We start from the raw sequence: 23,040 nt of genomic DNA, 5'->3' as shown, positions 1-23,040 counted from the left end.
CTTATATATCATAATAATTAATTAATTATCTTCAGTTGATTTTAATGTTCTTTAATTCCATTAACTAGATACAAAGCATTTAGTAGGTACCATGCAACATATTGAACTAACCTTATTGTTATAACATATAATACATTGGTTAACTTAATTGATTACTTATTTTTCAATCATTTACTTTTTAAATGTACACATTCATACATTCATTATTTTTATGTAATTTACAAGTTCTTATTACAATGTTCCACATAATTTATATTTTGTTTAAATATATAAAGAACCGTAACAATGATAGGATAATATTATAATATGTGTTTCGTATAGACCAACAAGAGATTTGGTCATATTGAAAAATGTGCGTATTCATTCAAAATAAAAACTGCCATTAGCTGGTTCAGTAAGTAAAATATGGGTAAAGTCTTCAGATTCCGTTTTATATAAAGGCTTGTTAAAAAAACAATACTTGATTTCAACTTAAATATTCAATGGAGACAACTATTTAAGTCGGGTGTTTAAGTATACATGTACAAAATAGGTTTATAGCTTGTTAGTTAGGGTTATTTTAATAATTTATCTGTATTTCCTAATCTTCGTCCTTAATTTTGATTTAGAAAAATGGAAGTTTAATGCATCTTTCACCATCTCTCCCAACGTAAACAGTTGTTTTGTGTATTAATTAAGTTGAAACGAAGAGCTATTTATATTTTTTTGCGTATTGTGAGGCAGAATTCAACAAGTTTATCAAAATATGTACTTACCTTGTATCAGAATTTTTTACAAATGCATAATACACAACCATGTAGATGTAATATTTTAAAGAATCCACCATTGTTTTGTTTGATTCACAAACCGTAAATATATTTATAATTACATTATTCTTTTACAATATATTGTAAAAGACTCTTGCAGCAGTGGAATTCCAAACTATGTATTTTACTCACTGTGAGTTTATAATTTTTAAGTACCATATGATCGCAAGTGGTGCTTACTGGTAGAGTAATAGCCATTTCAGGCGGGGCATTTCAGAACGGCGTAGTTTCGTGTGAATACCATTATGGAGCTCCATACACCTCAACAACCGAGCATTTTAAACCGACACACGCCGTGTCTGAAACGGCTCTAATAATGGTTGCACTGTGCGCTTGTCCTGATCAGCTTCGATTGTTTACTCCAAATAAGGATTGGTACTTCAAAATAAATATTATGTCTTAATGGGTATCTACCTCATTTTTATAAAGGGAATTTAAAATTTTTATGAATTTATTTAATTCTCACTTTGTCTTTAAAAAAAAAATCTTTTTTAAATCCTAATTTAAAGGCCATCTAATTAAATGTGTTGTATATAAACTTTATAAAAAATAATTTTTATTTACCTGTAACTTCCAGATAACTGATTGATTGATTGATTGACTGATCTCAAGTGATAGTATAAATTTTTATTGGAATAAATTTTCTTTTAACCTTTGAAGGTTAAACTCATCAATATAATAAGATATCATAATAATATATCAAAAATAATATAAATAGTTCCTCACTTGATACAAGGCCTAAAACTCATTTCTCCAATTGCTGCCCACTATTAAAAATTAGTCATTCTTATTAACTATTAATATTCTCACTATAAATTACAGTCTTGGACAATCTTCCAGAAAGTGGTTACCTAAATATTATTTGGCTCGGTCATACATTTTACCAGTCCTACTAGTGAGTAAAGTCAATTTATATTAGATATCTTTAAAAGTCACACACAATGTATCTGTTGCAAAATAATTATATTAAGATATTAATTTAATAAAAAATGTAGATAGGCCTTCCAGAATATTGTGCACACAAAATTGTCATTGTCAACCAAAAAAGAACAACTGCGTTATTCATCGCTTCCGGCCAGTTCAAACTATTATGGCCTGTTTACACAAAGATAGTATTTAGTGTCAACTAAACTGTTACTTAAAAGATATTTTAATGGTATGTAGGTTAGTTTTGGTTGCCACTAAATCATTCTGCTAACCACTAGACTCATAAATTAAAACTCTAAATGGCATGTAATCAGGACAAAAGAGGACTAGACATGATCCTGACAAATATTGTTGCTCTATTGTTGTTGTACCTATCGGCATATTGTACCCTCTCTCAGTCTGAGAGCTGGTCAGCTCATTTTTTTATTATTTATCATTTAAGTGAGCACCTACTGTCCTTTTTCATTTCCTTTTTATCATTTCCTAACATCAAATTTAAAGCTTGACTACGCAATGTCGCCCGAAACCATTGAATTATTTGATTTAGACATTGCCCTAACCCTTCTTCTCAGTGACATCTTTAAGACAATCAAACTTTTTTCCTCTTCCACACTTTTTTCCTCATTCACAAGACCACAGTTTCATTCAATGTGTTCATCAAGTAAACTTGTTTTCAATGTTTTCAATAATCCCTGGGAAAAATGTCATTTACACACAAAATCTGACTATACTTATTACATCAGTGTTTCAATATTATCTGCTGTTTGTAGCTAATATAAGAAAAATGGGTAGACACATATTATAACATATTTTCCTTATTTTTTTGTCCGGATCAAACCACATTTTCAACTTACGCTGCTACAATAATTAAACAATGAGTTTTTATAACCTGTTAAAACATTAACCTAATTCACATTGATTTATTGATAATGTTATATTATTTTAGCAATTAACTGAGCCCTTCATACTCTATATGATATTTGTCTAACCTCAAACATCGACATTTTTTCGGATTCACTGCCCAAATTCAAATGTTGCATCATGTCAATAATATAAACTGTTCAATAAGCACACACACACACACACAAACACACGCACACACACAAACACACATACATTACACACACACATCTATATACTACACATGTCACCTGGTAATTAAGGAATAAACATAGTACTTAGCAGACATTACAAGGAAAGATATCATAGGTACCCAACATGAAATATCTAATTCCTGTATATTGTTTCATCACTCTAACTCATGTACTGTTTGTTTCTGTAATACCAAATAAATATTACAATAACATTACACAGAGCTTTAGCTCAAACTTCCATCGTCCTCTCATCTTTTGTGTAATATATACAAAAGTGTGTACTTCATTTTAAGAGAAATGTTGAATTTGGCTAGTTATCAAATGGATCATGTATATATGTATTATAATAAGTTCATTTTATTAGAAGTATGAACACATTCGCGTATGTTCAAATTTAGCATCAACTGGCTGTACTGCTTTACTTATTGTATGAGTCAAAAATGTTAGTTAAATTTTCAATTTTAAAAAACATATTATATTTTTATGTAATACATACGAATATTATATTATATTTGTATCAACGACCTTTGCAAACTTTGCTAAAGGAACCAAGCCAATCACGATTTAATAAATTGAATCATGGGAGATGGCACAATGGCCTATGGCTTCAATGCTTATGGCCTAGAGGCTCTACAGATCATCTTTCACTCAATTAATAATATCGACACTGGAAAGGATAAATTGGCATTTAACAGTATTCAGCCTTTTACTAAAAGGAAAAACTTCAGAATAGATTCAACAGAAATCCACACAGTATCCCCAAAGATTATGTAGGTCCTGATCGAAATTATTTCCTCATGTTATGGGGAAATTTTGGCCTCATGTGCAGAGTTAATATTTAAAAAAGGAGAAAATCATATCGTTGTTTCGATTGTGAAATATTTATACTATTCAGGTTTGTAATTTTTATCAACTAAATAGAAAGAGTTTAAAAAAACACTAACCAGGAAGTTTTCATTCTCTTAGCAAATCGTTTGATTTCAAGAAGTGCTGATGATTCTATATAATATGTATGAAAATTTACTCTGTGATAACTGCAAGTGTTGAAAAAATTGTTTCTGCTAAACAAAATAATGACATTTTATCTATTTCAGAGTTTTGTTTTAAAAAAATGTTAATTTAGAATAGCCAAGATCGCTAGATCAAAGATCACAAGATCGCAAAGGTAATGGGTGAAAGCCAAAATAAATAATAAAAATAATAATTACGCTAGCGGTTCTTCGCTGGTGTTCTACAAACTTTTATAAATATTCTAAGAATTATGGATTATAATGAATTTGGCTTCAGCGTTAATGTGGAGTGCCTGTTTTAATAAAAACGTTTGTATGTTATGGTTTTTTTTTGTTAGTTTTGTGATTCTAAATGTAATATAGTCTTAAAAGTCAAAAGTGTTAAGAACCACCGGGTTGTGCATAGCATAGTTCTCCGAGTCTGTACCTAAAATAAAGCAATTGATTTTTTTTTAAATCATAGGACACATAAATCAATAAGATAAAAATAAAACAAAAAAACAATATAAAAAAATTTATGCAGACCGTTTAATTTATTAATGGCATACAGTCAACACAAAATCATAAAATTATAAAAATCTACAAATGTAAGAATAAAAAAATAAAATATTTGTAAGAATAAATAAGAGAAAACATTTGTTTTTAGTCATCGACGCAGAACTTTCAATATCACATTTGTGAAATTTGTACTCCTGAGCCATGACTTCATAATTAAAAGGAAGTCGACTCTCCAATAATTCCGGTAGTGTCCTCATATACTTAGTTTTGTCTTGGAACAGAATATTGTTTTTGTGATCAAACGGACCGTACATGGTGAAGGCGCTGGTCTGCGACTTGTAGTTCTTCCCGAACAACTGATCCAGCTGCTTGAAGGTATTGATGAGCTCTTGTCGGCGCATTTCCCCAGTGTTACTGCGGATGTACAGCTGGCCGATGGTAGACCACGAAATGAAGCAGTTTTGGGCATTTTGCTGTGGGCAAATCATTCTGAAGTCTTCGAACTTAACACTGTGGGACCAAGATTCCGTACCGGGAGCATCTATAAATAATAAAACACTCAATGAGCAAGGTATACGAGCTGTCAAGGTTAAAAATAAAAAAAATTACTTGGTAGAAACTGTTAAAATAAGGAACTCAATGGCTGTCCCAAGATAAAACACAGCATAAGCCATTTTTTTCCAAAATGAGTGCATTTTTTAACATATAGTGTACCTACCTAACTTTTAAAAGTTTTTCTTGGCCTACTTTGCGGGTGAAAGTGAATATTTGTAAGCACCCAAAGATTCATTTCAAGATTTTCACCAAGTAAAAACACTATAAAACATATTTCCCCAATCTAAATACTGTACATTCAGGATACAGGGTTTTGATTTGGGAAATGTGTTTCACAATGTTTAGTGTGGTCATTATTTTATTTTATTTACTGTAAAATTTCCCAAATATGTATAACATATTTCAAGCTCAAACTCTAATCTCTTTTACAATATCGATTATAAAAATATATTATTAAAAAAGTTTACGAAAAATTCAAGGCAAAATAGTTGTTTAAAAACTGTTTATAAATGTATATTTAATGGATATCACAATCAAGTTTCCTGAACATTTTATCCAATGACATATATATGTGTAAGCAGTCAATAAAAAAAAACTTATGAATCTTATAACTTTAATACCAAGTAAATTTTATTTGTAATTATTTTCACAGTTAATAATTTTCAAAGTTAGAATTTTTAAAGCCCAGCAAAACGACTGATATCTGGCAAGGTACGCGACACATCATACATACCTTAGTTGTGTCGGTAACAGTAAAGCCGTTCCCAAGCGGGTCGGAATGATTGATTTTTATGCAAGAAACACGCAAGAGTCCCAACCGTCTGGAGCCAGTGAGACTATAGCATAACAATTCGATTTTTTTTGGAGGCTGAAGGCAGTGGGGAGGAGAAGGATTTGGGGAAGAGAAAGTACCTGGTTATTCGGTTTTGGTCACCAAACACAAAGCCATCTCAAGCAACGTTTCGACTTTCAATGGTGGTTTTCCACCGGGGCAATACTGAAAGTATCTAGCACTATGGAACATACCGCAAATATATTATTTTTAATGAACAAATTGTGAAATAACACAAATTAATCAATTAAAATTTATTTGAAATAATTTTAATCCACATCCTACGGATTCATAACCAAGGATCCTAACCACGGAAGCCGTCAATGAAATCAACAAATCCCAAAATAAATAAAATACAAGTATTCAAAGAACATGAATACTTTTGTAATAATTTGTAGGTATACCGCAATGGTGACCCATGTGCGAGTTCGTGCAGCACAACATCATAAAAGTGAATGAAGCAAGGAATTCTAGAGTTTGTTTTCAACATGTACCTGTAATATTTTTCAGTGTTGCCATTTTGATGAAAGCGATGTCTGCTTTACCGTCGATCAAACATTTCAGCGCTCCAGTCTCCCCGTTGTACTCTCCAGAATAACCGCACAGCTCTGTCAGCTTGTTATCTTTGGGCAAGCCGGGAACACATCCACTCTCAAAGAACTCTTCCATATCGTTTTCAAAGGGACAGTGTGGATTCCTGAACATTTTCTGGTTGGCGAAGTAGTGCACCACAGAGTGCCAGGCCATGCCATCGTGCTTGGGGAAGCAGGCCCTCATTCCTTGCATGTCCTTGAAAGACTTTATGTTGGAGTTCTTCTTCACCACTGCTACTACAATGTGGAGGTCGTTCATTATCGGGGTCATCTCATGCAGGATGGGCTGCAAGTCAAAGTCTCTGAAAAATATAAAAAATTATGAATATTTACAACAGTAAAAATGTAAAATAAAAAACAGTAAGTAATGTGTAATTATTTCTAAATCCACTGAGAAGACTTTCCAAAAAGACCATGCAAATTTTAGGTTTCATAATACAAGGACTTTTCATAATAATCTAAACTACTACAATGGTCCCTTCTGGGATTGCGGTTATCGTAAGTGTCTCGTGCATGGTCACCTATTTATACTTAAAACATACACAGCTTGGAAAAACTACAAAGGAGGTTTCATAGATATGTTCAATACAAATACAATTACAATACAATTACAAAAATAATAAATCTGTTATTGTAAATAGTAACCCAAAAAACTAAAACCTATCATGGCTTACTATCAGAATATCAGAGGCTGCCGCACAAAACTTAATGAGTTAAGATCATCGATTTCAATCCATCCCTTTCATATATATTTCCTGACTGAAACTTGGTTGGATCCGTCCTTTAACACAGAAGAACTAGGCTTCACTTCACACAACACCTACCGCTTAGATAGAAGTACCGCCACCAGCACCAAACCAAGAGGAGGAGGTGTATTAATATCAGTCACCAAATCTATAACTTCATCCAGGCTAAAATGCAAACACAAAAATATAGAACAAATTTTCCTACTACTCAAGACGAACCTAGGAAAAATCATTCTTGGATGTGTTTATATTCCTCCCGGATCAATTACACAAATTTACGTAAACCACATTGAAGATGTAGAGGCCCTCAAGCTCAAATATCCGGAAGCTAGAATGCTGCTAATCGGCGACTACAATACTCCCAATATATACTGGATTACCCATAGTGATAACTCAACAACTCATTTTAATACATCTGCTAATGCTCGTGAAATTATAAATATGTCAAATTTCCTAGGTCTTAAACAAATTAATAACGTATACAATTCTAATCACCACTTACTAGATCTTGCATTTAGTAGCGATCCTTCAGTAAAATTATGTAAATCCATAGACCCCCTTCTTCCCGAAGATTCCCACCATCCTCCCTTAAACATCACCATTACTAACAACTTCCTAAACATTTACTCTAATAGTGTTCCTAAATATTCATACAATTTTGCAAGGGCAGATTATCCACTGATAACAAAATACTTAGAAAGTACAGACTGGTCCTTTTTAGACAAAAACACAAATGTTAACCAAAATCTTGAATCTTTCTACTCCATCATCAACACGGCTATTGAAAAATATGTTCCCTTAATTCAATTCAAACCATCAAAGTTCCCCAATTGGTTTAATAATGACTTAAAACACTTAATAATTAACAAAAAAATCTGGCACAAAAATTTCAAAGAGAGCAACTCTATCTCAGACTACAAAATATTTCATAAATATAGAACTGACTGTAAAAAGCTCTCCAAAAAATTATATCAATCATACATACTCAACACAGAAAAGTCTATTCCTTCAAATACAAAAAACTTTTTTACACATGTAAACTCACTAAGAAAAAACAAACCTAGCCTACCAACATACATGTATTTCGAAGGGAAAAGTAGTAGTGATACTAATGACATCGTTAATTTGTTTGCCGACTTCTTCAAAAATGTTTACGATAATGATATCCCAAATGTTCAACTTCCACCCTTTCATCCAAAGAAATCGGTCCACATTCCCGCTTTACATATAAATGTTCCTGATGTTATACGCAAAATAAAAACACTCGACTTAAAGAAAAAAGCGGGTCCTGACAAAATTAGTCCTGCCTTTCTAATTAACTGTGCATCAATAATAGCCAATCCACTATGTCATATATATAACCAATCATTAAATTCTGGCTGCTTCCCCGACCTATGGAAAAATTGCTATCTAACACCTGTATTTAAATATTCATGATGTCACTAATTACCGACCCATTTGCATGCTCTCAACTATCCCCAAACTGTTTGAAAAACTTATCCTCGATAAAATCTCCATACATATTAACAACATCATTGTAACTAATCAACATGGATTTATGCCAGGCAGATCCACACTAACAAATCTCTCCTTATATGAAAATTTTATAGCATGTTCACTCGAAAACAAAACCCAAGTCGACTCAATATATACAGACTTTGTAAAAGCGTTTGACAAAGTTAACCACAAAATTCTTCTCAATAAACTTAGTCAAATCGGAATTGAGGGTAAACTATTGGAATGGATAAATAGCTACTTAACAAATAGAAATCTTCAAGTAAAAAATAATTCTAACCTTTCACACAAATTCATAGCTACTAGCGGTGTACCCCAAGGGTCACATTTAGGCCCAATACTGTTTCTCCTTTTCATAAACGATATTGTTACTGTATTTGATAAAAATGTTGAAGTGCTACTTTTTGCCGATGACCTTAAACTATTTAAAATTATAAAAACAATAAATGACTATATTCACATTCAAATAAATTTAAATAAACTTCAAGATTGGTGCAAAACTAACAAACTTTATCTCAATATTAGTAAATGCCACATTATAAGATTTTTCAGAACAAAACAACCCCTTAACTATCAATACAAAATTAACAATGTTTCTCTCGCCTCTGTAAGTGAAATTAACGATCTCGGCATTATTTTCGATTCAAAATTTAACTTTCTTTCACATGTAGAAACAGTCACCAACAAAGGATTAAAAATGCTCGGCTTCATTCTCCGAAATGGCAGAGACTTTAAAAATATTTCAACACTAAAAATCTTATATTCCTCACTTGTTCGAAGTCAAATCGAATATAATTCTCCTATTTGGTGTCCTTACTTTAAAATCCACTCCGATTCTATTGAAAAAATTCAGCATAAATTCCTAAGATACATTAACTATAAACTCGGTCTACCTATAGAATCAATAAATTACAATCACTTGATGAAAGAATTAAACCTACTTAAACTCTCAGATAGAAGACTTATTTCCGATTTGACTTTTATTTTTAAAATTGTCAATGGTATTATAGACAGCCCTGATATATTAAGCCTAATTACCTTCCATATACCCACTAGAACCACTCGATCCAAAATTCTTTTTAATTTTAATAACAATATCAGGACTGCGTCATTTAGAAACTCCCTTATACCTAGATTGCATGCAGTTGGCAATGCTTTCTCAGAAGTAGTAGATGTGTTCAACTGCACGGAATATAGCTATAAGAAGGCTATAATAACATACCTCTGTCGTAATTATCAATGTTATTAGGCATAATACCATTCTATTCATAAGTTATCACAGAACCTAAACAATGCACTTACATCAGATATCAGACAGAAGAGTGTTATCTAATAATTTTATATACTTAATTAAAACAATAATTTTTCCCAAAATTGTTATGAGATGTCTTACTGACAGCCCTGATTCAATAGAGCTAACTCTTAGTTCTCAGCAAATTCAACCAAATTCAATATTGAAGGTAACAATAACCTCAATACTAAACTACTGTACGGATTGAAAATAAAAATGCTAATGTACCTATGTATACCAGATATTATTTTTGTTTAATTTTCAACATAATTTCTCAGTAAATATTCTGTTTAACATAATACTATTTCGCTCCTGTGAACCACTGTAAACATAAATCATGTATATTGTAAAAGCCTTTTACGGCGTCTAAATAAATAAATAAATATAAGTTGAGACAATCTGTCTCTAATATAAAATTTTGACGTATAATCTGGAACTGTAGCTTCTTTCTAGAACGATTAATAGTATACCTTTATAAAATACTGAATAGACTGCCTTCAACTGTTAAGTGAAGTAAGTAAGTAACAAATGTACATTGGAAAATAAAACTCGATAAAACAAAAACGTACGAAGATATTCATTAATACTAATAGAAGCGGAAAAGAATAAGTAACAGTTTAACAAATAAAAACTATTATGTATATTCAAATTTAAACTCGCAAATCGTCAGAAACCAATGACGTATATAGTCAGCTTTGGCGTTCAAAGTATGGGCCATGCATATCGGATCATTGTCAGATGTGAGATATCTCGGGCACCAGTCGGTTACAAGCACTCGAGGGGCACAGGTCTCCGGCGATAACTACGAAATGCCGACATGCATGCTGAGATATAGTACAAGTCGTACTGGAAAATATAGGGAAAGCAATGGTATAACCTTTCATCAGTAAGTAGGATTTTACCATAAGCAGTAGTTGTGTAAATTGACTTATTAATGTTAAAAACTCGTGGACACCTTCTGCTCGTTCGTTAAGTTTGTTGAAGGATTCGGGCAACAGCCACCACACCTCCCTTCCTATTTCCTATTTTCCGCACAGGAACAGCATTTCACACTGATATTGCAAGGAATGTAGACTCTATTTATATATAACTCAATGTCAGAAACACACAAATAAACGTAAAACATCACTAACATTTGACACTTTAACAACTTAATAAATATCAGGGTTATCACTCTAAAATCTTTAATAAAAGACAGTCCAATTCAGTGATTATACGGAGAAAGAAGTTTAATATCTATAGCTATAATACGTAAAATGCAAAAAAATAAATAAAAGAGTAACTCAGGACGGTTTTAGAGCGATATTGCAATATACATTCGCCGAGTTGTTAACCTAAAGATCTCACTTGTACTACATTCAGTATTTTTTTGTTCCTCTGCAAGTCTTATGTCTCACTTCCACACATCGGTATCGGACTTCCATTGCAGCTTACTAACCTCTCTTCAAATTTTCAAGATTTGTACAATTCATTTTATTTACCTTTTAGCTTCCACCTGCCAGTCAGCACTAGCCACGGTTATCTCAGCAACTCCAGACTTCAGTGCGTCAAAGCACATGGAAACAGAGCCATCTACTGCACTGCTATCAGTCTTGTTGGATAACTTCATGATGCACTGAATCTGCGGCTCCAGGCCATTGGCTCGGGCTGTCTCGGCCATCCAATCGCACTTGTGACGCTCTGCTATATTCTTTGTGCAGATAACGATTGACCTAAAAAGTTTAAGATTGACCTAAAATTTACAGCCGTAAACCAAAACAATCCAGCAGGCTAGTTATTTACGACAAGTGCGATTTTACAAGCGGTAGGTACAGTACGCACAAAGTAGTGATAATAATATAACAATTTAGTGATATTTTTCTTGGAAGCCTTGAACCAGGTGATGATAATGCGTTGATTGTTTTGAAGAGGAAATTGAGAAGCATGAAAGCGAAATCTTTAAAATAATAAGTGATAGTAAATTAGAGTAATAAAAGTGTATTTTTCTAATTATTTTTTTAATAAGTAATACCTGCTCGTATTTTGAAAAAATACTGTACTTTTTCGAATTTATTGATAGTAGAGGCAGGCAGGTAGGTACATATGACTTTTAAAAAACCTACTTTGGATATAACAATTAATGGCTATAAGGAGCAAATTTAGTCGGTCCCCTCGTGCGGTTAAGGTGAGGTTAAGTTAGGTGAGATGAGGTTGAATAAAATTATGAACATGATGTAATAAATACCTTGGAGGGCTGCACTCGGCAAAACTGTTGGCAGTCTGGAAGCCAACGGCCTTCTGCAGGTAGTCTTGCACGGGTAGCTGAGGTTGCAGCGGGCTGACGTGGACATGGTAGAACTCTATGAGACTCAGCAGAGCGGACTGCCAGGAGTCAGCTTGGCGATGAGATAGCTGGCTGGCCATGGCTGATACACTTGCTGCCGATTTCCTGGAAATTGTTAACAGAACTTTTGATTATATTTTTAATAAAAAAATAATTAATAATGAAACAAATGTTAAGGAGTCAAGAAATTAAACAATCCCAACTTCCCGGAGCCAGTGGACTGTGAAACCCTACTAGGTGAAGTATTCCCTTATGTTGGAGAGAGTGCAGAAGAAATTTCTGAGATTCCTCTACCTGAGGGAGTATGGCTACTACCCGTGGCTCTATCCTACTGACTTTCTCTTGGGCATGCTCGGTATGAACCATCTACGGGTCAGAAGAGATGTGCATATTGTATCACACTTCTTCAAACTGATTCGTGGATGGTTTGAAAATCCGACTATCATGGAGAGTATTAGTCTCTATGTTCCTGATGGTTATCTCCGTCACCGACAGCATAGACTGTTTTATCTCCCGACCTGCAGGACTAACTTGCCTGCAGGTCATGCCGGTGGGGAGAGCAGTCTTGCTGTTGAACAGAATTAATTCGGATATCGACATATTTAGCATCGGTGAAGCTGCCTTTAAAAAGCAAGCTCTATTGATGCTGGTATAGTTTATACACCGCTAACTATTATGTAATACCATTTTACAAATGTACTTAAAAACGAAATAAAATGTAATTTTGTAATGTTTTTAACCTCTCGGAGAGTGAGCTTTTTTGAAGCAAACTGTATCCCAGGAGTGAGCATTTTTGAAGTATACGAATTAAAAAAAAATAAATGCAAAACCATAGTTTTCTCAATATCTAGCAATGTAAAAATATTTTTAAAAAAATTAATACTTGTACACACAAGTTAGAGACAAAACTAATTTTGCCTATTGAAGGGATCGTAAACCATTGGAGGTGAACCTACCATAACATGATTACAACGTATATATATTTATATCAACACCTACTAAAAAATATTACTCACCACAGGATGTCGGGAGAAGATTGAAGTAAATTGTATCCACGTTTGTTGTTTTTGTTGTTGTTGTTGTTGTTGTTGTTTTTTTTTTTTTTTTTTTTTTTTTTTTTTTTTTTTTTTTTTTTTTTTTTTTTTTTTTTTTTTTTTTAGTGTGGTAGTTTTCAAAGCATGGGTATATGCATAAAGCCACATTACATTCAATGCACATAAACCTCGTATCTTTTCTCTTTTTTGGCTGATTTTTTGTGTGGCTACACACATGACATTTCCTTTGAGTTCTATTACTCTGGGCTGTCGTTTGTGGTACAGGTCTCATAAAGTGTTTTTCTGAGAGGCGAGTGGGAATGTCAAATACTCTTTGACCTCCGGATGATACTGGTCGTGACGTGTGGTATTTTTCCACTAACTGGGTTATGAGGTTTTCTCGAAAATCGCTGAACGACAATGTTTTTTGCGATTTTAGGCGGTGCAGAAAGAATGCATTGAGTGTGCCAATATCGATCAACCGGAAAAATATTTTCTTGTACCACTTCATGGTTTTCCTTGAACTATCCACGAAACCAAGAATCCTATCCACCTTATCGACAGCTCCCATGTTTTGACTATAATCTACTACGGCCTCGGGCTTTATTTTGTTTTCTCCTGTGGTGTAATCCATTTTATTCGTTACAGTCATTTTATTACTATGTATATTTGTCAACATAGTAACATCTCTCTTGTCGTGCCACTTCAGAGCCATCAAATTATTAGAATGATAGAATTCTACTTCCCCTTTTTTCATTTTGCCTATTCTGAATTTGGGCATTTGTTTCCGATTACTTCTCACAGTCCCACAAGCATTTGTTTTGTGTTTTTCAAGATAATCAAAGAGAGTGGGGCTTGTATACCAGTTGTCTAAAAATATTCTGTGACCTCTTCCCAAATAGTCCTTCAACATTGTAGTTACAACAGAACCAGATATACCAATATTTGGATCCAGATTTATGTCCGTTTCTGAACCAGTATACACTATTATATCTAATACATAACCGGTAAGTGTATCACAGTGAACAAATAACTTGATTCCAAAGCGATGGCGTTTGGAGGGAATGTAAATTTTGAAAGACAGTCTTCCTTTCCACAATTAAAGACTTTCATCTATGCACAAATTTTGGAAGGGATAAAATGTGCCTTTGAATATTTTTACCATCGGATCTAAGAGATTCCTTATTTTATGCAATTTTTCAGTATTCCGTATTTCGTTGTCAGCAAAATGAAGGCACCGTAGTAAAGTGAGAAATCTATCCTGAGAAAACATAACTTTGAAGAAAGGTGTTTCGATAATGGGTTTGTTGGTCCAGTACTTCTTCAAGCTATTTTTTCCGACGAGGCTCATAAGCATAATGGTAGCTAAAAAAATATAAACCTCAGCTACCGTAGTGTCTACCCATTTTCGCATTTTCGATTTTTCTGCCGTAAATCGTATTTGGCCAGCATATCTGTTCGTTTCTGTGACAATTGTCTCCACAATTTCTTGTGTAAAAAACAACTCGAAAAACTCAATTTCAGTAGAATTCTCTGTCAGGGTAACATGGGGCATTATACCCGAATTTCTGCCATCGAAATCGTGCAAAATCGGAGTAAATTCTCCCTGATCCCACACTCGGCAATCGCCTTTTTTACGTTTAGGAGCTGATGCTGATGCAGTATCTTCCTCAATTACTTGATCCTCAAAATCATCATCATCAGATTCATCCGAAGAGTTTTCACAATTTAAATCTCCCACGTCTTCCAAAATGTCCTCATCTTCACTTACATTCAAAAAGTCTGCTATGTCTTGATCATTCATGAAATTTGGTTTAGACATTTTTAGAAAAAATAACGGTATCGAACACAAATATTATAGTTGAAAATAAAACGACCAAATCAAAATATAAACAAACAAGAAAAATAACACACGTGGTATTATAAACACATGTCACTATCACTTCACAATATTTAGTCAAACACTCTATAAATTATTGAACAGAACGATATTATTACATAACGAAACCATCAACAATACGCAAAACCTCGTAGTAATACGTAAAATTCCGATTCGTAGCGAAAATAACGAGAAAACCGCATAAAAACAATGTTAAAACTTAGCAAACTCGCACGCTCTCAAATCAAATGTTGTCAACCGAAGACAGTAGAGCAATGGCGGTTGATGACGTCACGTATTTTTTTAAATTTCAAATAATAACGTCGGTAAATGAGACAACTGTTCAAAATGTTTGACACATTATTGTAAACTGTCCATAGATGGCAGTACACTTCACATTTCGTGAATAAATCGCGTATGTGTTGAGTTATACACGCGGCCGTAATAGTACGGCCATACTCCTTAGAGGGTTTTTTGTTCTGGCCGTACTTGTACGGCCATACTCCCCGAGAGGTTAAAAGAATAAACAAATTGAATTGAATTGAATTGAATTGAAAAAAATAAATTAGAGGAATGCTGTGAGGGGAAGAAGGGAGGGGAAGATCTGTTCAGTAAATTATCCATTTCAAGTCATGTTATGAGTCTACTGTGTTTGCTAGGACATAAAATCCTAGTCTTACTGTAGTTGATTTTATATACTCTTTATAGCTTTGATCTTTCATGCATGCCAAATACATATTCTGCAAAATTATCTGCTGCCTGCAGCTAATGTAGTGTAACCACCACACCCATTGATCAACAATATCTATATTGATGACCGCATCAGTATGTACCAAGTATACAGACATTATGCATTAACACTTATGTCTTTGAATTCCAAATGCTGTATCGTAGTAAGTTGAGGGAGTGATCGTTAACCTATCCCATCTGAAGTTATTTTGACTGAACTGACAACATCAACTAAATTAATTTTTGTTCAAACTTCTCCTGAATTTATGTAGCTCTGGAGGGAATGCGTTTTAAGATAGCGGCCATAAATTGTAGCCACTCGAAGGGAATGGGTTAAGGCGCATTTACTAAACCTCGAAAAGGCTCTGAATTTCATCCAGCACCAGAAAAATGCTTCTTCTTGGAATGCTCTTGTCCTGATGTTTGGTCATCTTCTTCCTACAAATAAACATAAACTTTTTTGTATGTACCTTTTAGCTGCAATCACTGGCCATGGCTTGGCAATCCAAACGCAAGGATTAGTATTGTTCACCAGCGGCTGTCTGGTCCCATCCTTGCAGAGGTAAGAGTATTTCGAAGGCTCTGCAATGCCTATTTTGCCAACAATCTGAAAAGAAGAAAATCACTCCCTCAATATTCATCCTAGCAATAAACAATAAATTTTATTAATATTCCAAATTATAATAGTAATTGGGCAAATCAAAGACGCTTTGCATAGAAAATCAAAAAATCAACATTTGTGGACAACCCTGTCGTACCGGGATAGCACCCAGAAATGAGTAGAAAAAATCAAAGGGAAGAGTTTTGAGGTCCGAAAAGAGTAGGAAAAAATGAGTTCGCCTGTAAATAATGACTCTATATACTTAGTCAGGTATATAGAGTCGCGACTTGAATTTAAAATTAGATTTAAGGTTACAGGTTATAAATATTATTATATTGAAGCAAAAGACATGCAAATGTCAAAAAATTTTAGTAATCTCATTTCGTTAGAGCTTATTTGACTAACGCCATTATTCCTTTTACACATTTTAAACATACCAACAAATACCAATTCGCCAAAAGTAATGAACAAGATGTACATAAAATAAATAACACAGTGCCAAGCAAATCGCAACAAATTACACATTTACTTCTGTAAAAGTTTGACATTATCATGAATTCGCAACAATACACGAAACTATACTCCCTGCAGCTTAGTAACATCACCTATTTTGCCAGAAAAATTCAGAAGTAGAAAAAATTGGGTAAAATGGTTACGCAATCTACCATTAACTGAGAGTCTCTTCTTGATTTTACAAAAATCTGTTCTCACAGGAAATGTAAAAAAATACATTTGAATGAAAATCATTACTAAAACTACGTGTTTCCTTCTACTGCTGTGATGTGGGAATCTCAGACTCCACTTATATAATATTTTTTGTTACTATTCACATTGTCGACAGATAGTTCTTTTAGTACTTTCCTAGTTCTCAACTGCACATAAGTCAGTAGCAGTTGCACCACGGTGAGGTCGACAATTTTCCTGGCAGAGTGGTGGAAGTCAGTTAGACTCCACATCAGTAGGTATGTTGTTCTACCGTAGTGACAGACTTCAGATCAGTTGTCATGTTATTATTATCTAGGATCGTGAAGACTCCATATTACATTTTGGCAGATGTCTGGGACCAAATTAATCATCTATAGAGCGAGAAATAAGCAGATATAATATATAATATTTGGCTGATTTGTATAGCGTCGTTTAACCTATAAACTGATTTATTATTTTTTTTAAACCTGAATAAATACCCTTCACGAACAATCAAAAGGTGTTTTCAAAGAAATAATGACCGTGATACTTCTTTAAAAATTCAAATATTATCATTTTTGAAACGCCGTCGCAACGCGCCGTTGTATGAGTGAATTTTGACATTTGACATACACACGCAAAGATAACATGTTCTTAAACAGTCAGAGAGGCTACAGGCTAAATTCATGAAATAAAAAAGTTGAATCTTTATTAGTGCAAGCGATTCTAATTTTGATTGTTATACAGTTTCAGATACATAACGGTTAAAATCACATCACAAAAAATTCCAGCACGGATGATGTTACCGGCAATATTTTGGTTGTAATAAAAAAAGCCGGATCAGCATTCGATTCCTAGACTAGTTGTAAACATTGTAAAAAAAGTTGGTTTTGAATCGTACAGGAAAAAATAATGTTTAATGTATAAATTGTTTTATTTAGTTAAATAATAGGTACCGAATATAAAATAGTAAATAAGTTTTATATCTATGCATTAATTATCTTGTATGACATGTAAAAAAAAACAATGGAGTCCCACCTAAGTACAGCAGTAGTTGTATTTTATTCATTTACGTCGGTAGTAGAACTACTGGAACGTTCTACTATCTAATCAATTTCAGCTTTGAGAGCTCAGACATTTTTGAGCGTTAGGTTTGGAAATTTCCCGCCCTCTTTCAAAAAGTTTTATCTCCTAATTTTAATATGGAGACATATAAACTGCTCATAGTGCTAGAGAGCCATTGGATGCACCTCCATTTGATCGTTTATCGCATATTTTTAGGATTCGCGAAAAAAATATTAAAAAATTGTTAAATTTATTTACAGGGTGATTCTGCTTATTATTTATTTTCAAATTACCGTTTTTATTACTTACTTGGAGCAATGTTAGATATTATGACTTCCGAATGTTGTTTATGGCCTAGTTTATAAGTACTGCTATAAATTCTAACACGATTTTTTTAAATATGTAAACGCGAGTGATGTAAACACTTAATAAGAAAAAATAGAAAAAATATTTCAATAATTTTGGAGCACGAAATGTCAATAACAAATAAGTCGGAAGAGATGCGAGCAGATTAGAGACATATTTTGTTATAGTGTGAAACTACTAAGTGAGCTCTATGATTAATCGAAAATTCCAACGCGCTGGAACTTATGAAATAATTCCAATAAATGTTTTAAAATATCTCATCAATTTGCCCACATTTTGGCCTAACGTTGCCTAATAAGGTCCAGTGGAGAAAGAGCTATTACAAAAACATTTAGAAATGAGTAAAGAAATATTAAGAATCGTACCAGAGTAGGATTCCGAGAGGATGATGCAAAAAGTGCCTTCATTAATTTGCTAAACTGAAATTTACAAATTTAATACATCTTTTTATACAAAATTCAAACGTTGTACTGAGAATAAAAATTAACAAAAAATTTTTAAAATAAAACTATGCTTGGATTATTAAAACTTACCCACGGCTGACATACACGTATGTGATTTGGAAAGTCAAGCCCATAGAGCGGTTAACGCGTACGTACTTGATCGAGAGCACCCAAGATTCAAATCAAAATTTCGCATAATGTATAGGTCAAATATTGGTAGTCAACCCGGGTTGAAAATGTGGCTAATCTTTTATTCCACTGATTTTACTTGTGGAAATATTTAAGAAGATCTATTCATCCAGATACGTAAAAAATCAAAGTTCCCAATTCACGGCGGCGCTATCTCCGACATTTAGTCGATAAGTACTTAAAACTCAGTTTCAATTATTTACTTCAATATTTTGTCAGTATCTTAAATTTATCATGATAAAAATCGAACTCTGCAAAGTGGATGTCTATTAGAAAAAGTATTCTGAAAAGCTTAATTTCTTTATTAAACTATAGCAACATACATGTCTGGAAGATGCGTGGATACCTGTAAAATAATTTTCTTTTGTACATACATACCAGCCAAGGGTTAGGAACAATGATAAACTTTCTGCCAAATGTGTGCATACCAATTATGGGTTCATATAATAACTGAATATAATTTATATAGCAAATATGCTATACAAAATCTCACCCCGAAATGTATTTTGGTATCATCCAACCTTGCCCAAGCCACATCCCCGGCTTCTTCCGTTAAACAGTGCAGGGGTCCCCTCCGGCCCCAATATTTGTCGCTCGAGGAACATGAAGACGAGTCGTAGCAGATAGAACACAAACTTGGATACAAGGACTCTATAAAAAAGGAATATAATTTGAAACGACAAGCACGAAACAAACTAACTGTTAACTAAAAAACGAAACTCAGCAGCATCTGAACTTATAGAATTGTAATAATCCTCACAAACACTGTATGTCTTTATTTTTCTTGATTATATAGGTATACATTATGTAACATAAATAAGTTAATTTAAATATTTTTTATTATCTTACTCAAGGTGCGGTCTCTTGTGCGGTCAGCCACCCAAGGTCCTGCTTTGCAAGTTCCACTGAAGAACTCGGAAGAGGCACGCAATCTGTTCTCAAATAAAGATAGTGTTGGGTCACAGCTGCGGGGTATAATTTTTGCTTCCAAGAACTGTAAAACATAGAAAATATTATTTAATATTGAAAAATAGTCTTGTGTTAATCACAATGCATATTGCACATTCACGGAGGATTTTAAGGAAAATAAATATGATTTGTGTCTTTGAAATATAATGTTTAAAATATTTCGGGGTGCTCTATCAAATTTTTTCTAAAGATGTGGTTTTACAAAACTAAAAATGATTCAGAGTTCTACTACATCCTGTCGTCGTAGTATATCACATGAACGATGAAAGTCATTTCCTGGTTTTATTAGTGGAATATGAATATATTTAATTATGTCACGTTACCAGCAAATGTGTTAAGTTCAGTTAGCTCAATATCTTTTGAATCTTAACATGCTAAACAAAAAGCAAAAATGTTGCCTTGTCTAATTGTTGGTAATTTGTCTTTTTGTTGGTCTCACAACCTTGTTTCAACCATCAGATTGATTATCTTTTCATTGGCTGCATATCGTTTAAAAAGTAACATGTACACCGAATTGCAAAAACTTGATAGAAATGTCCATCATCAACTTGATTAAAAAATTACTTCAAAATCAAGTACAACAATAGATATAAGAATTTTGAACACAATTTCAATGTTTCGATTCTGAGTGATAACCGCTACATGCGATAAAGAGATTGTGTTGGTAGGGTTCAGGTTACATTAGACAAATAATCTAAAAGGGAGATCACAATATTTTGATGTTAACTTACGTTGGCCAGGGTTTCTGTCCAATCAGCTTCATATCCGTGCCCTGGATGACATAACCTTGAACCTCTCAGATCTTCTAATGTGTTGACTCCAGCCTTATTTTCGGTAATGGCAACAACCTCGTACTCGAAAGGAACTAAAAAAAAAAACCTTTTTGATATTCTCTTAAGTGGGTTGGGTGAAATGGGTTTCACTGACACGGATTGAGAATAAAATTCATACAAAAATATCATGTTTACCATACATACATAAATATACATACAGACATACATGTGTTAGATGATAGAAGGGGTTATTTTTGGTGGAAAGAGGTTTTAAGTAGTATTCGTCTATCTTACCATCCATTAAAACAATCCAGTGTGACGGAACTAGTAAGTAACTTGTTCGGCACTAGTAGCTTCGCACTAGTTTCCTAACACGAGGTTATGCACTGTCCGCTGTCACAAGTTAAAATGGTTGATAGTTTTTAGATTTGCATGTGTATATAGATAGGCTTTTTCACTTTGTGAAGATTTGTTGCTCTTTTTGGTTTATGTGTGCCTGATTTAGAAACTGTGAAGCCCGTTTAGCATTTCTTCACAATATTTTTTTTCCGCTAGTCTCAAAATATTTTTAAGACATAATCTTGATATAATTATCTATTTCCCAGCCTTCGGCCTCTTTATTGTTTTTCCATGAAGAAGTACAAGTGTAGGTACTGACGAATTACCATTTTCAGGTTTATTCAATCTCGTCTTTTATTTTTTAGTCTCAAAGAGTTGCCAACATAATAATATGACAACGGAGGTCCATTGTAAAACAAACGGTCAAACTCTAAAATTTAATGAATGTAAATGATATTGAGACCATCACGTTTCTCAGAACCCAACTATTGGAATCAATTTGCCTTCATTTGAATTTGTTTGGTAATTTTTATCAATTCCAATATTCCCAACTGATGTATAATTTTTAATCAACAATAATTTATTAAAGCATAAATTACAACTGTGGGGGATGATAATAAAGTATCAGCATTTTTCAGTCCAACGCTCTCAGGCTGGCAATAATTACAGTTGTTTAGGGCTTACGCACCTGCATATTTTGAAATACAATTTTAGATGATGTATTTCGATGTACACTTTCTACATCAAACTATTTTTTATCCATATGATATTGACATTATGCTAAGCACTTATTAAATACTGTGAAAAAAAATGATAAAAAATTGTGCATTGTTTAGCAGTCAAGATTCTCTTAATTGTCGCCCTTTCCTGGAAGGGGGACTCCCATATTCTTCTCTATGACCTTCATCACTTGCTTTATAGCTCTAGTTGATGTTTCCGAGATGATGAGTGGTTCACTGGTTGAGTGTAGTGAAGGCTCTTCACAGCCACTACCAGTCGGCTGTTCGCCTGTGCCAGTAGCTAGCACACTCAGGCTAGCGTCACGGTGATACTGTGACCCAAGGTTGGAAAGGCTAGTATACTGTACACCAGTGTTTAAAACTCTGGTGATCCCAGCACTAGTGACAGGGTGTGATTGCGTTTCTTCCTCTTGCATAGACTGGTTTCCTTTGTGTACTGTGGCTCGTCTTTGTGCCAGAAGAGTGGGAACCAGTGCAGGCTTCTCTCCGGCTTGTGGAGGGAAGTCAGGTGGCGGAGGAATCTCTAGCCCCGGTTCTTCATGTATAGGTGATAAAGGGTGACATGGTATCAGTATACATACACATATTGTCTGTAAATTTTCTTCAGGGTAAACGCTTCTTGCATTATTTGGTAGTTCTTCTTGAACGGGTACAGGATGTGTTAATTCATTTTTGTTTGTATTTCGCATAGACATTGCTCTACCCAACGTACTGGTTATGCCATAGAATTTCTCCATTTTGTTAATTCTTTCTGGGTCCGGTGGAGACCAGCTCATCTTTATTACATGTGCAAATACGATGTTGAAGGCTGGATTTAAAGAACACAATTTGAATTTTTTAATATTATGGTATTTCAAAAGCGACTTCTTAAGGAATCTATTTCATAATTATATATGAAACTAGCTCATCAGAATGTACCTATGATTTATCCATATGCAGTGTTTAACATTCTGACATTCTATATTAGATGACATTGGCCCTGAGACTATTTGCCTATAGTTGTGCGGAATAATGTAAAAATAAAACTACATCCTCATAT

At 33.7% G+C, this 23,040-nt stretch overlaps 1 protein-coding gene across 1 annotated transcript in view; it reads right to left on the bottom strand.

Moving 5' to 3' along the window:
• Window positions 1-4,338: 4,338 nt before the first annotated feature.
• Window positions 4,339-23,040, bottom strand: part of Tsf3 (Transferrin 3) — a 62,608-nt gene continuing 43,906 nt past the window's right edge. Inside the window, exons 4-11 of the mRNA XM_089645818.1 lie at window positions 20,881-21,014; window positions 20,030-20,174; window positions 19,674-19,831; window positions 16,303-16,439; window positions 12,092-12,295; window positions 11,349-11,579; window positions 6,217-6,617; window positions 4,339-4,876 (exon numbers count right to left, since the gene is read on the bottom strand). Of these exons, the coding sequence (XP_089501944.1) occupies window positions 4,407-4,876; window positions 6,217-6,617; window positions 11,349-11,579; window positions 12,092-12,295; window positions 16,303-16,439; window positions 19,674-19,831; window positions 20,030-20,174; window positions 20,881-21,014 (1,880 nt within the window). The 3' untranslated portion in view covers window positions 4,339-4,406. The remainder of the gene's footprint in view (window positions 4,877-6,216; window positions 6,618-11,348; window positions 11,580-12,091; window positions 12,296-16,302; window positions 16,440-19,673; window positions 19,832-20,029; window positions 20,175-20,880; window positions 21,015-23,040) is intronic.

Source organism: Hesperophylax consimilis, chromosome 23 (genome assembly GCF_061612785.1).
Source record: "Hesperophylax consimilis isolate HC1 chromosome 23, BYU_Hcon_1.0, whole genome shotgun sequence".
Taxonomy (NCBI): Eukaryota; Metazoa; Arthropoda; class Insecta; order Trichoptera; family Limnephilidae; genus Hesperophylax; species Hesperophylax consimilis.
Note: the sequence above shows the minus strand (reverse complement) of the source record. Positions and strands in the feature narration are given on the sequence as shown.